This window comes from Dioscorea cayenensis, chromosome 20 (assembly GCF_009730915.1).
Source record: "Dioscorea cayenensis subsp. rotundata cultivar TDr96_F1 chromosome 20, TDr96_F1_v2_PseudoChromosome.rev07_lg8_w22 25.fasta, whole genome shotgun sequence".
In the NCBI taxonomy this organism is placed as follows: Eukaryota; Viridiplantae; Streptophyta; class Magnoliopsida; order Dioscoreales; family Dioscoreaceae; genus Dioscorea; species Dioscorea cayenensis.
Window position 1 is genome coordinate 14237950 of NC_052490.1, and position 15260 is coordinate 14253209.

At 34.4% G+C, this 15260-nt stretch overlaps 1 protein-coding gene across 5 annotated transcripts; it reads left to right on the top strand.

Moving 5' to 3' along the window:
• Window positions 1-1268: 1268 nt before the first annotated feature.
• Window positions 1269-5810, top strand: LOC120251250. 5 transcript variants are annotated; one of them, XM_039259797.1, is made up of 4 exons: window positions 1269-2451; window positions 4069-4345; window positions 4425-4551; window positions 4640-5810. In XM_039259797.1, the coding sequence occupies exons 2-4, from the start codon at window positions 4071-4073 to the stop codon at window positions 4652-4654; spliced, it is 417 nt and encodes a 138-aa protein (XP_039115731.1). In that variant the 5' UTR covers window positions 1269-2451; window positions 4069-4070; the 3' UTR covers window positions 4655-5810. The 5 variants fall into 5 exon arrangements, 4 of the variants coding, with proteins under 4 accessions (XP_039115731.1, XP_039115732.1, XP_039115729.1 ...); XM_039259798.1 differs by lacking the exon at window positions 1269-2451 and adding an exon at window positions 2569-2853; XR_005533415.1 differs by lacking the exon at window positions 1269-2451 and having other exon boundaries at window positions 3452-4345; window positions 4640-4918; window positions 5230-5810.
• The last annotated feature ends 9450 nt before the right edge of the window (window positions 5811-15260 follow it).

Below are 15260 nucleotides of genomic sequence, written 5' to 3' on the forward strand. Positions count from 1 at the left end.
CTAATCTATATCAATTGATTTATAGGCTTATTTTGAATTTGCAATTTAATTTAACTCTGAATATATATATTTTTAAAAGTATTCATGTGAGAATATATGGTGTATGTTAAATATATTTTTAATCTATAAACATGTGTTAATTTTAAAAATCATATTGTTTTATGTTATCAGAATATAAATGGGAACTAATCAGGAGTGGATGTATAATAGACTTACACACGGACATTGATTCATTAACCCTGAATTTGTGGTTGGGGTACAGTCATTTATCCAATATGCTTGTGATCAACCGAGATTTATGGACGGTGATAAAATAAGATGCCCATGTTGTAAGTGTCAAAATCGAAGGTATGAAGTGGTTGATAATGTGAAGTTGCACCTTTTGAGGAATAGGTTTACTCAAGATTATCGTCAATGGGTATGTCATGGGGAACCTATGGTATATGCAAATTGTAGTGAAACTCAGTGTAATTCTTTGAGATCGCAAGATGTGGAAGGATCAAGCTCATGCAGGGACATGATTATTGATGCAATTGGTCCTAACTTTGATCCATATTATGATGCAAATGAAGAGGAAATGCCAAACCCTACAACTCAAAAATTGTATGACATGCTTGATACAGCAGAAGAACCTTTATGGCCTGGATGTGAAGCGCACACTCAATTATCTTCCATTGCAAGATTATTAACAATCAAATCTGAGTTTCAAATATCAGAGAGATGTTATGATGCTATATTGCAATTTATGAAAGAGGCATTACCAACTAATAATAAGTTGGTTGATAACTTCTATAATACAAAGAAGTTTGTTGCTGGCTTGGGTCTTCCATCCGAGAAAATCCATTGTTGCATAAATGGATGTATGTTATATTGGGGTAAGGATAGTGGTAGAAGAAGTTGTAAGGTTTGTGATCATCCTCGATATAAAAGCGGGAAGAGAGGCATACGGAATCACAAAGATTATTCACGAATCAAAGATGTATTATTTTCCTCTGATACCTAGGCTACAAAGATTGTATGCTACAAAGGTGACTGCGAAGGATATGAGGTGGCACAAAGAGCATAATAAAAAAGATGGCATGATTTGCCGTCCTTCTGAGGCTGAAGCATGGAAGCAATTTGATCTCATACATCCTCTTTTCGCATTAGAGGCTCGAAATGTAAGACTTGGATTGTCTACAGATGGGTTTCAACCATTTGGACAATCAGGCAAGAAATATTCTTGCTGGCCTATTATTATCACACCATATAATTTGCCGTTGTGGATGTGTATGAAGGACCCTTATATGTTTTTAACTGTTATTGTACCTTGCCCCAAAAACCCAAAATAGAAGTTAGATGTATACTTGCTACCATTAATTACAGAGTTAAAACATTTGTGGAATGTTGGAGTACAAACATATGATGTGTCCAAGAAACAAAATTTTTAGATGAGAGCTACACTCATGTGGACCATTAGTGACTTTGCCAGCTTTTGCAATGTTATCAGGATGGAGTACAGCAGGCAAAAAAGCTTGTCCATATTGTATGGATAAATCAAAGTCTTTTAGCCATGTTAATGGTGGTAAAGTTTCATGGTTTGATTGTGATCGACAATTCCTACCAACACATCATCCTTTCACAAGAAACATAAATGATTTCCTAAAGAACAAGATTGAAGAGTCACCACCTCCATCTATTTTTTCTGGGCATCAAATTTTGAAACAAATCAAAAACTTAAAGTTGAAGAAAATAACGGAAGTTAGCGCTGAATAGTGGAATGCTCCTCTTTGTAAGTCAAGTGGATGGCACAAGCGTAGCATATTTTGGGATTTGCCTTATTGGAGTACTAATCTCATCCGTCATAATCTTGATGTCATGCATATTGAAAAAAATGTTTTTGAAAATGTGTTTGACACAGTGATGGATGTGGAAGGCAAAATCAAAGATAATGCAAAAGCAAGAGAGGATGTGAAAATATATTGCAAGCGTAAAGAATTGGAGAAAAATGAAGCGACCGGGAAATATCCAAAAGCTTGCTATAGCTTAAGTAAGGAAGAAAAAAAAGTTGTTTGTGAATGGGTAAGTCAACTTCGGTTTCCGGATGGGTATGTTACAAATATGGCAAGGTGTGTTGATATGTGCAAGTATAAAATGTATGGAATGAAAAGCCATGATTGCCATGTATTAATGCAAAGGTTAATCCCTATAGCCTTTCGTGAATTATTACCATTGTCGGTATGGAAAGCTTTGATAGAGCTAAGCTTATTTTTCAAAGATCTTACTTGTTTGACGATTAGAGTGGAAGACATGAATATGCTTATCGAAGAAAATTCCTGTAATATTGTGCAAGTTGTAGCGTATATTCCCTCCGGGTTTCTTTGACTCAATGGAACATCTTCCAATTCACTTACCATATGAAGCAAAGATAGCAGGGCCAGTGCAATATCATTGGATGTACCCATTTGAGAGGTAAACTTTAATATAAATTCAGCCTATATGATTTTGTATAATGTCTATTTTTTTAATTTTTGATATAACTATTCTTATTTATAATTTAGGTTCTTGCGTCATTTAAAGAAGAAAGTAACTAACAAAGGCATAGTTAAAGGTTCAATTTGCGATGCGTACTTAGTTGAAGAAGCTTCAATTTTATTCAAACTACTTTGAGCCTCAAGTGAACACAAAGTTAGGAAAAGTACCTCGAAATGATGATGGAGGAGAGGTTGAAACATCTGAAGGTCTTTTATCAATATTCAGTTTTCCTGGTCGACCATATGGGCAAACAAAATCAAGGCGTTTGACTGAAAAAGAATACCATCATGCTCAAACTTATGTCTTACTAAGTTGTGACGAGGCTCAACAATATGTGAAGTATGCTTCTCTACTTCAATTAAATTAAAAAGAAAACTCTTAGTTTCTTTTTTTAACACAAATGGTTTCACCTTTGAAGGATATTTGTGGAAGAGGTGGTGGGAAATACACCTAATATAACTGATGCACAAGTTGATAGTAAATTGGAAAATGAATTTGCTAACTGGTTTAAGATTTACATAAGTCTTAACCTTTATATATTCTTCTTATTTATCAATCTTATTATATTGATTTCTTGTCTATTAATATTAGTAGTGCATCTTATTATGTAGGCATGGGATCCTAATAATAATGTGACCAATTAAATGATGAAGGATCTCGCAACTGGGCCCTTAAAAGTTGTGATGACTTATCCATTGTATTTCATCAAAAGGTATAAATTCCACACAACTGAGCATGGTGCGAGAAGAATCACAATAAATAGTCATGTTTGTGTAAAGGGTTCCAATTACAGTGCAACATCATATGATTATTATGGTCTTTTGAGGGAGATTATACAATTAGAATATCCTGCACTCGCAATAAAAAGGACTACATTGTTCAATTGTGATTGGTTTGATCCAACTCTAAATGTTGGGATGAAGATACATAAGGATTACAATCTTGAGGATATCAATCACAAAAGAAGGTTTAACAAGGATGAACCCTTCATTTTATCTACACAAGCGACACAAGTATATTATACATCTTATCCAAGCATGAAACGTGACAAGCATAATTGGTGGGCTGTATGGAAAATTAAGCCAAGACAAATTATTGATGCTCCACTAGCAAATTTGGCATTCCAAGAAGATGAAATCGAAGAGCACTCCATTGACAATATCGATGATATACCGAGACCTCTAAGTGATTCAAATGGAGGTTCCATGGAGGTTGATAATAGCCATGATGATATACTAGAAGATGAAATTGAAACAGATTATGAAACTGAAGATAAATCAGAAAATGATGAAGATGAATACAATTCTGGTGATAATGAGTTGTACTCATTAGTTTTTTTGTTAGATTGGTGAACAAATACAATACATTTTATATATTGTAGTAGTTGATTTGCAATTTTTTTGAAGTTATGATTATTGTGCATTGTTAGTTTTTTTTTTGCTAAGTTATATTTCTTTTTTCAAAAGACGTTGTTTTAGTTTATTTATATAATATATTATTTACATATGTTAACTTATTTTCTTATCAACTAATTATATTTTTATAATTTTATAGATATGGCTAGAGGTAAAGAAAGGACTAGATTAAGAAGTGGAAGGAGTGAAGGCCGCACTTCTCATGCTCATTCAAACATTGAAGGATCAAACAATACTGATAGTGTACCATTTTCAGATGCCAATATTCCAAGTGTTGAGGAAACAGTGCATGGTATTGGATCTCAACAACCCAATCAAAATGTTGTAGCTGTTAGTGATACTCAAGCAAATTATGGTAGCATACAAGATGCTTCAACCATTGTTGGGAGATTACGTGTCACAGTTGTGAATGGATTGTAAGTATTCACAATTTCACAATCATATTGTTTGTTATGTGCACAATTTATTGCTTATTTTTATCTTAAACTATTGTAGGTTAGAGCCATCTAGCAAATGTGCAAGGATAATCACAAAAAAGTTTAAGGAAAAAGTTGACTTTGAAGGATACACATGGAAGACAGTGTCACAACCTATAAGAGACTTTTATTTTAAAGAATTTTGGGTATTATTCATTATCATTTCTAATTTATTTATTTGTTTGTTTTATTTTTACTTGTTTTGGACATTGAAATATTTTTTATATTACGTAGAAGCACTTTATTTAGGATTCCTCATTAGAGGCACAAGTAAAGGAAGCTTGTGTTTTGAAAGCCTCACAACAATATAGTGATTTTTTGAGAGATATAAGGGATGCAACAACAAAACTGGAGTATCTAAGTGAGGAGGAGTACAAGCATTGGAAAGCTATCTGGGATAAACCTACATTTAAGAAGAAACAAGAGATAAATTCTAAAAATCGACATAGTATTGCTGGGCCATCATGCCATATAGGAGGGTCAATATCTAATGTTGAGCATGGGAAGAAGCTTGTAAGTATAAATATAAGATTTTAAATGTATTGAAATGTGTTTATTTTATTTTATTTTGCAAATTCATGTATTACATGTTGCTAAGAAATTTTAATATTTCTTATTGCTATATGAATCTAAATTGGTTCAAAAAGCCACTCCACATGAGCTTTTTTTTGCATACTCATACTAAAAAACATGATGGGTAAACTTTTGTAGATCTCAAGTCAAAGACAATCAATGTAAGCATTTCTAAGACCAATGACATTTTAATGCAAGTTGTTAATTTTTTTCTTCTAAATTTGTACTATTAACATTTGTTTTCAATGCAGGATAAGATGTTGACCTTGAAACAACATGCAATTTCTATAGAATCCGCATCAACAAACTCAGGACCTACTCCAGTAGATGAATTAGCTCTTTATATTGAAGCTTTTGGTGGAGAGAAGAAAAGAAGAGTCTATGGTCTTTTTTCTCAAGCATCTTCCTATTATGGATGCTCTAATTCAAATGGCAATAACTCACCTGCAACATCTACTATGCAAAATAATGAAGATTTACAAAATGAGTTAGCATCTGTCCGTAATCAATTACAAATCCAAGAAGAGTAGCATCAACAAGAGCATCAAGAAACTCAACAAAAGGTTCAACAAACTCAACAAGAGGTAGCTGAAATGAGGAGGATGCTACAATTACTTATATCTCAAAATCAAGCACCTTCTCAAATAAATCAATCAGGTCATGATGAAGATGTTGATCATACTCCACCAAATTAGTAGTTAATGTTCTTATCTTGTGACATATTTTTCGTATTTGTTGCTTGTTTGTGATACTTTTGAGTTTTAGTACTTGCCACTTATATTAGCTATATGTGTTTGCACTTATTTTGAATATGAATTGTGTTGTTTTTGAATGTCTTTGACAATGTTTAATATAATCTGTCATACTTGGTTATGATAGATTTCAATTGTTATTTTTAGCATATTCTAGTAAAATTTACAGATTATTCTAAATGAATGATTTAATACAGGTTTTTGTATTATAATTTACAATATAATTTAAAATTGAGAGGCACTATCCATAAATGTATAAATTTACAGATTATCCTAAATGAATGATTTAATACAGGTTTTTGTATCATAATGGATGCATGGGGTTTGAGGGTGCTTCTTGTTGGTAGAGGCACTATCCATAAATGTTAGGCACTATCCATAAATGTTAGGCATAGAAAAATCTACTTGTCTTATCCAAACAACTTAAAATAAATGAATGTTGAAAGGAAAAAAAAACTTCATAAATCTTATGGAAAAAATAAAGAAATTTTTATTGTCTTGCCGAAATGCCACTCTAGAATGTTACTGAAAAGTGCTTGTGTGTTAAGAATGCGAAGTGTTCTTTTCTTACAATGAGCATTACTTTTATCAGATTTAAGCGCTAATACATGTGTATTTGTGTTCCTTTGCGCATTTAGGGTTGTGAAACTATGTTTTGAGAAAAAAAGCCAAAAGTAGATCGTGAATGCACTATTTGGTGGAATCTTGGAAGGAACAAATGAGAAGACACAAGTGGGGCTCTAAGATACGTGAATGTGTGCCAACCTCTATGTTTCAAGCTATTACAATGAGTTGGAGGGGCACGAAGGCAGCCACATTTGCGTATCCTGACTTGTGCATTAATAGCAAGATCTTCACTAATGAAGCTTTTGATTGAAGAAGAGTTGCGATCTACAGCATAAACGTGTGCCCATTTATGTTGCCTCGATGAATAGTGTGGAATTGGGAGTGTTTCTACCGAGTACTATAGCAGGTTACTACAGCAAGATAATGTAGAAATTACTATTCACAGCTGGTCGAAAATCAGATTTCTAGAGAATCCACATGGGCGTGTGGAAATTCCATAGGCCCGTGTGGAAAATCCATAGGGGTGTGTGGATGCTTGATTCCAGCCCTATTTAAGCCACGATTCAGCCCGATTTTGGGGATCTTCTTTCCCCCTTCTATCCAACTTTTCTTCATCTTTTGAGAGGCCCTCGGCTAGGGTTTTGAGAGGTTTTTGGCATGTCTTTGGAGTGGTTCTCTGGATTCGACACTGCGCTTCACTTGGAAGAAGGTCATTGGGGGAGCTTTCTTCGGCACTGATTCGGCGAGATGTGCCCTAGGCTGGACAAGGGGACTTTTGGAGAAGACGAGGCTACTCCACAAGACAATCAGCATGAATACCGAGGGGGTTTTCCTATGGATTGCTTATCTTTACTTTTGATTTCATTGTTGATTATATTGTGCTCCATGGAGAGCTAAACTCCGTAGTGGGTACTTGGATTTTGTAAACCCTAGGATGTTATTGTTTTATTGACTTTCTATTGTGCTTTCCTTAATTGATGCTTTTATTTGAGTTCCAATCTTGAATGCTTGTTGAATGATTTCTCCCTTAGAGTGACACTAGGGTTGAGAGTCAATATTGATAATCTTTGGGGATGGGTGACACACAATGAGGGTTAGACAAAGCTAGATTGGAAAGGGTTAGGAGAGTGAGTCGAGAGGTAGCGGAGCGTCCCTTTTTCCCTCTGGTGTGATTTATCCTACCTCCATTTCCTAGATTTCTTTTCGGTTACAATAGAGTGAAGCGCTAAGTGATGAACTCCGCTGTGGCTTAGTTGTGCGAGCAACAAAGTGAAGCGTTGAAGTGACCTTAGTATCTGGGGCTTAATTATAATTAGGGGTCTTCTGCCTGGACCAAAGGTTTGATCTATACATAGGAATAGGGTTTATCACTTGGAATCCCTAGAAGTCCATGCAACTTTGTATAGTGTGAGGTGTTGAGACTAAGTGATTTCTCTACCGGGACACAGTGTAGGGTTAGTCACGGTTGACCTTAGGATTTCCATGACTTATTGAGCATTAATTAGGAAGTATAATGGTAGGTCTTTCACTTGAAGCGTAAGTCTTAGGGGGAGCATTGTCCGAGTACCGCATTTCTATCGATTGCCTTACCTCTCACTTATTTCTGTTTAGATCACATCTTATCAACACAATCATTATTCATCTTCACTTGGTTAAGTAGCAATTTAAGTATTTTTATTCCCTACTCTCTATGGATACAATACCTCACTCACTTGGGATTTATTACTTCGACAAACCTGTGTACTTGGGGGTCACACGCAAGGGCGTTGTCAGTTACTATATTGCTACCCCTTTGCCACCACCACTTTGACACCCAACGTTGCATACTATGATACTCAAATACTAAAGCAACCATACATGTTCATTCTCTTACCATCATATTCAAATATTTAATAAAAACAATTTGACTTTAACTTACACTTGAAAGTAAGTAATTTATCTAAGCTAAGATCGTAGTTTAGCTCAAATTAATTTTTAAATAATTAGAAAATTATGAGCTTTTGTTTCCCATAATCTCCAACAACCCCCTTTAAACCAAGCTCATCAATAGGTGATATCCTAGTCTCTTTGGTCATCTTTAAGAGTACTTTAATTCGATTAAGTGATTTAACCTCTGCTACTTTCTTTAAACTAACAGAAGCTTCATTTCTACCTCATCTAAAATAAAATAGGATGTTTTTGCTTCATTTCATAGCACTTTTTTGTGATAGAAACTTTGGATTTTCTATGTCATATTGTTTTCATAAACTATGTAATTTTTATTTATAGAAATTATCTCGAAAAATGTGATCATTAAAGCTTACAATTTTGACTTAGTTTGATTTCTAATTTTAGAGTTACATAATTGTTCATTAAGTTTATAAGGCTCTTTCTGTTTCAATCTTCATGGTAAACTACTTCAACATCTTTTATAGTTTTTTTAGGAAAATATTTTTGGTGTGGCCCTATATAGTCCTTGTCAAGGTAACATTCTCCTCATCAGCTTATCATGAGACATGAAATTTAAAGATTTGTTAAAAATATTCTATAGTAAAAGATGCTTCTATCAGTCCTTTTTCTTGAAATTACTTTCTTTTCTATTTTACCTACTTAAATTAGGTTTACATTCTAACAAATAAGGGATATATTTATAACATCAGTAGCTGTCAACATGTTATTTGTGTGCTAACTTAGATCAATAAATTGTTGAATGATGGTCTCCTTATCCTCTTATTATTGGTTGAAATTGATTTTTTTTTTGTTTTCTTTGTGGTGTTAATGTTGGTTATTGTGATCAATTAACTTAGTTTTGCCTCTCAATGCTTAGTGAATTTTTGTTGAAGTCTTTTATTCTATGGATTTGATGCCTTTCATATGATTTAAACAACTGCTACCTATGAATAACACATTACTTGAATTACGGTTAGTGCTAGATTGAGTTATAAAAAGCTTACTTTTTACTATCTTTTATTGCAAAATTCACATGTTGATCTTTATGCCAACAACCAGTTTTTACATGCCATATCCCTTGCAATAATAATAATGAACATCCCATTTGTTGTTTCTTTACTCATTGAATTGTCATCACCAATGAAAGTGACTTTTGCCTTTTCCATTACAACTACCATGACCATGGAATTATTCTTTCATAAACCTTTGGCTTGTTTTTCTTTCAACATCTCTATTATTGTTAACTACCTAATTTATTTGAAATGGTTTTCTACATGCTTTTCAAATGATTGATTAACTCTTAGCTCATATGCTTGCACTGACTATATTACTTTTCATCAAAGAAAAACTTAATAAATCCTAAGATTTTCCTATTGCAACAACTATATAATCAAATTTTGGAGTCAAGTTTCTTAACAACTTTTCAACAACTACCTAATCAGTATTCTTTTCTCCATAGATTCACATTCTACTAACTATTAGTATTACCCTTAATAGAAAATCAATAATGGATTCTCTATTTTTCATGACAAAAGTTCATAGTCATTCCAAATTGATTGCAATTTCACTATTAATTTTTAGAACAATTAAATAATTATCGATTTCATTTTCTAATTAGCAATATATTATCTTGATAATTAAACATTGGGCCTTTTGCATCAACCAACAAAATATTATTTTTAATAGACTCAAAAGATATATAAATATTAAAAAACAAAAGAATAAAATAAAATAATTAGATCTGATCGCAATTCTTAATGAATCTAAACTCAATTACTCTTGAACTAGAAAAGAGAATTTAGTTGTGCATAGTTCATTAAGGTAACATAGGGAAGAGAAAGATGAATGATTGTTTGGCACCACATGATGAGTGCAATTCATATCATGTTTTACTTACTCTCAATTCATACTTTTGCTTGTCTTTTAGCACATTTTGAATACATACGATGATATTCTAGGTATATTTATTCATGGTGTAGAAACTTAGGGTTCAAAGCAATTAGGAGTGAAATCGGGGACAAAACAACCAAAGAATGCAGATTTTTCTAAGTGTCCAAGCTAAGCACAGGCAGAGCACCATTGTGCTCTATCCCAGTGATTATTGCTATATGAAGAAGCCTGAGCAGCTGACCAAGCTTGGGGGTGCTTCTAATGGGAGCATGGTCGGAGCACGGTTGTGCTTCTTCCCCATGATATTCTTTGAATTGAAGCACTATCTATTCATAGGGGAAGCACGGTCATGCTGATGCGACCCCTGCTGCTACTGTCCTTGCCTCACCCCCTACTATTGTTGCTATCTGGTTGAGATCACCATCATCACCCTGCGCTTTCTTTAGCCGCACTAATCAGGTTACATGTTCTTCTTTAGTGTTCAGGTGGCTCTAGAGCAGTGTGGTTAGGATTACTGAGCACCTCGGTGTTCGGTTGTCCCTGAGCTTGTTTCCCCTATCCGACCCTCTTGTGATATTGGGATTGACACTGGAGAGTTGGGGGAGTCCGATGCTGACTCTACTTCTTCTAACGATGATTCTTTGAGAGAGAGTGCTCCATTCCAATTTATGTAGCTTTTGATGTTTCTGTTTTTTTATTCTGGACTTGTATTTTTTATGATTATCAGACTTGTATTCAGTTCAGTTAGCAAGGGGAGTCCCTTTCTAAACACACATTTTTGGTTTGTTTCCTTTATGCATTTACTTTCCATATTTTAGTTTGTGTTTCTTTTATTTTGTTTTGAATATCGAACTTCACTTGTGTGCCTCTTGTCTCATCTCAAGGATTATGTGGTTGAATAGAGTTTGGAATGTACGTTGAGAGCGGCAACATAACTTTCCATGTTCAAGGATTGTGTACTTGAATGGAAGATTGGAAAGCATGTTAAGAGCGGCAACTTCACTCTCTGTGTTCAAGAAAGTTTGGAATAAACTCCCCTTAATTCTTGTGTTCTTTATTAATTGTTGTTATTGCATATAGTTGTACATTGAGGAAAATGCATTGTTCAAGTGTGGGGGAGGGTTTTACATGTATTCGTGTTGTGATGAGTGCTTAACTAAGGATGATCTATGATTGTTTTTAATAGAAATCCTTAAACCTAGGGGGACATGTGTGTGTTAGTTATTTATGTGGAGCTAAATTGTAGACTCACTCTTATTACAAGGACCTAACTCTCATCACATTGCCCTAAGTATGGAGCCACTTGGTTGAGGATGATAGCCTATCTCTTTGACCAAGTTATCTTGTTGTTTTCGATGAAAAAAAGGGAGATTGGAAAGTTAGATTCCTTTTGGAATGCTCTAACGGTCTTTTTAAAAATTTTTGTGTAAAAAGATGGTATAAAGAGCTATCACCTTAGAAGAGTGAAAGCCGCTCTTGAGTAGTGAAATTTTGGGCATTACAAGTGTACACTTGATGACCTACCTAGAAAGAATGCCACCTCTAGGGTGTATGAAGCTACTATTCACCGAGTGTTGTCAAATTAAGGTCTATTATTGTTAGGTTGATTTCTTACAAGCATGGGCACTCAAATTAGGGTTTGTACACACACAAGGTCTTTGAACTAAGAGTGTAGACCTTTTATTTGAGCATTAGTGTTTTTTTTCTAACCTCTATTGTTCCCTTTATGCTTAAGAATTTTCTATTCTCTTGAAATGAGAAGTGATGTACTCATCTCTGCTTTTGTTGAGCGATGTGAGATTTCTTGAAGACAAGTAATGATTCAAGTGTGGGGGTATTTGTTGAATGAAATTCATATTGTGTTTTACTTACTCCCAATTCATACTTTTTTTTGTCTTTTAGCACGTTTTGGACATATACAATGTTATTCTGGGTATATTTGTTTATGGTGCAAGAATTTAAAGTTCAAAGCAATTAGGAGTGAAATTGGGGATAAAACACCAAAGATTGCAGAGTTTTCAAAGTCTCCAAGCTAAGCACAGGTAGAGCATGGTCATGCTTTGTCCCCATGATTATTGCCATGTGAAGAGGCCTCGGGATGTTGAACTATGTTGCTTAGTGTACTTTGACTTCTTGTTTTTAATGTCTACAGAGTTCTGATGTGTTCTTGTGTTTATTCATGTGTTACATAACTTGGCTTGCTTGTTCTTCATAGTTGTTTATGTAAAACCTAGCTTGTGTGGATTATCGTAGTTGTGATTGCCTTGTGTAGTTGCAAAACTTTGCTTGTATGAAGCCCGTACTTACACTTGCAAAACTTGGCGTATTTGATAGCCATAGATGCAACATTGCTTTTGATCATCCCGTAAGTAAACATTAGAGGACCAGTTAGTACTAAAAGTTCAATCCCTATGGTTCGACAACTCTACCCCTTGCGGGATACCACTTTATTACTTGTTGCGATCTGTACACTTGTAGAGAGTGCATCACCACGTTTTTCTTTGGTTGTTTCACTTTTATAGAAAAAATAAAAAATTCAAAAGTCACCTTATCTTCTTAACTCAAAAGGAATAAACTAACATTAAAACTATATTCCACTTTAATCGAGGTCCTTTCTTTCATAGTTGACTACAAGGCAGAATAAAATAAAGATCAAGTGATAAGCATTTGATGATACATATTTTTCATATTGATTTTTATAGCATTTTGCTTGATCCTTGATTAGTTGATATGTTTTGTTACTCAATCTTAATATTTTTCATGATTAGGGTAAAACAAGGCAATTTGAGCAAGTTTTCAATATAAATTGATGAAGAAAATAAAGTAATTTATCTAAACATACCCAAAGAGCATGGCCATGTTCATAAACATAGGCAGATAAAGACTTTACCAAATTGACAATATATACATTCCTATATTGCCTCGTGGAGCATTATTCATGTGGAACATGAGCATGTTTAGTTTTGTAAGGACGTATTCTTTAGTGGTGCTTTCACTTGAAGATGTTGTTTTAAGAACTTTAAGTACCTAACAAGCTGATGGATGTGTTGAGTTAAGCTGATCAGTAGATAAAATGGGGAATTTTTCGGAGATTGGATAAGGAGCTTCTTGGAGACAAATTCAAGTTTTCAAGGAGATCAAGGCACTACATCATCTCTACATCAAGAATTTGAGAGAGTTTCCATGCGACGTTTGTTTTCTTGTATGTTTAATTTATTTTGTCTGGCTTTCTCATTCATGAGTGGCTAGGCATCTTCTTGGTGCTTGGACTTGATTAACTTTTGTTGTAATTTAATTTCTTGACTTCTTTTTCATTGATCTAATTTTTATTGATATTAAGATTTATTTGTGGCAATTGATCCATGAATTTAGCTAGCCAGAGCCCAAATTTGTCAACATAGGTTTAGTTAGTGAGAGTCCTAACCTATGATTGATCATGCACTTAGTTAATGAGGGCTCGAGTGTGTGTGAGATCTACCACATTTGAATAAGTTTGAACTCAATCCTCAATGTTAGACTGATAAAAACTTTCTAGATTAGGGTGACCTAATAGAGAGATTCATGAAACATAACGCATTCATAAGGGGAATATGTGAAATACTTGGTCCTCTATGTTTAGGAGTTAGTCACTTAGAGATAAGGGCTATCTTATGCAAAAAAAGCTCCATGGTCCAATGATCAAGATGAATTACACTAAAAAATCTTTAAATTTGAAGTCTTTTACACTTAGCAACAAAAGGAATTCTTGTTTCAAGCACCATTCTCATTAAATTGATCTTTTCTTAATACTTGTTTGTGATGTCAGAAGCTATTTCATAATTCTCATTTGTTTTCTTGTTTAGAATCTGAATCTTACTTTGTTATGGTAGATAATAGGAAGAGAGTTAGTATCCAGTACACAATTTCGTCATGAGATGGACTTTGCTAATTTAGCACACTATTATTATTTGATAGACATATTGCACTAGTGTTTAATTTCTCATATAGGTCATCATAAAGATAATTAGGGCCAAATATCAAATATAAGACCATAACTAATGAAACACAAGTGCATGGGTCACCGAGTAATACCTAGCATGTGAGCACGATGGCATTATTCACTTACCAAGGAAGTACTATTACTCACTTAGCACTTATTATATAACCTAACAATCTAGATATGGTTTAGACCTAATTAAGAACATGAAAAATCTAAACTAAAAGCAAAGTGCAAACACAAGAGTTCCAAGAAAAAGATCAATGAGAGGGAATGGCCACAAATGCGGATCCCCTTAAACTATTAATGAGATCCAAATATTAGACCTAAGGTGCTAATTAAAGGTTTGGACCTTGAGATCTCTAAAGTAAGTTAACCTCGAATCCCTTAGCGATTAACCTCTAATCCTTTATGAGTCTTGACTGAAATCCCTTCCAAATCAATAACTCCTACGATTGCACTTTGCTTAGGGCTATCTATAAAAATGATTAAACCTCATTAGGCACAAACCTAAGGTAGAATGGTTGTCATTACCTAAACCCCTCAACGTATCAATACATGTAACCCCTTTCAACCAATTTATGACCTAGTATAGGTGAGCATCCCACGTCGAAAAAAATAATTTAAGAATGAACTCTAGAAGTGTCCATAAGTAGATCAATACATTCAAAGCATAATGGGTTAAATCTCAAAGTAACTAATTACATTAAAATAAAAAGATCGAGCACACAACATCATCATGTTCACCCTAAGGTTCACTGCCATCCTCTTGCCATGGGGGTTAGTTCAACATTAATGCGAGTTTAACACCAAAATATTATAAAGGTATTGAGGAAATCATGATGCAAAACTCCCTCAAGTGTGTAAAGGTGAGCAAGGAGAGAACTCTGAAGAAATACTGATGGTGTCAACCTTATTCCACCCAAAATAAGGTCCTCTTGAGTGTAGATCAACTTCCGGCTATCATCGTCGTGCTTCCTGTGATACGAGGGGCATACAAGGCACATACCACCAGCATAGAACCCGCATATGATGTGTTTGAGATCATTTTCTAATGCTATAAGCTTCACGGGGTTGCATGAGCCTGCATAGTTTTCTACTGGCTTCATTGGGCTTCCATGTAGACCTCAAGCTGCCCACATGCCTCTTCTGGGATCCATGCAAACCT

Bases quoted from the DNA above. Each gene is read 5' to 3' on its own strand.
- LOC120251250 (XM_039259797.1), top strand. From the start codon at position 4,071: ATGGCTAGAGGTAAAGAAAGGACTAGATTAAGAAGTGGAAGGAGTGAA. The intron at 4,346-4,424 runs GTAAGTATTCAC...AAACTATTGTAG, and splicing joins GTCACAGTTGTGAATGGATT to GTTAGAGCCATCTAGCAAAT.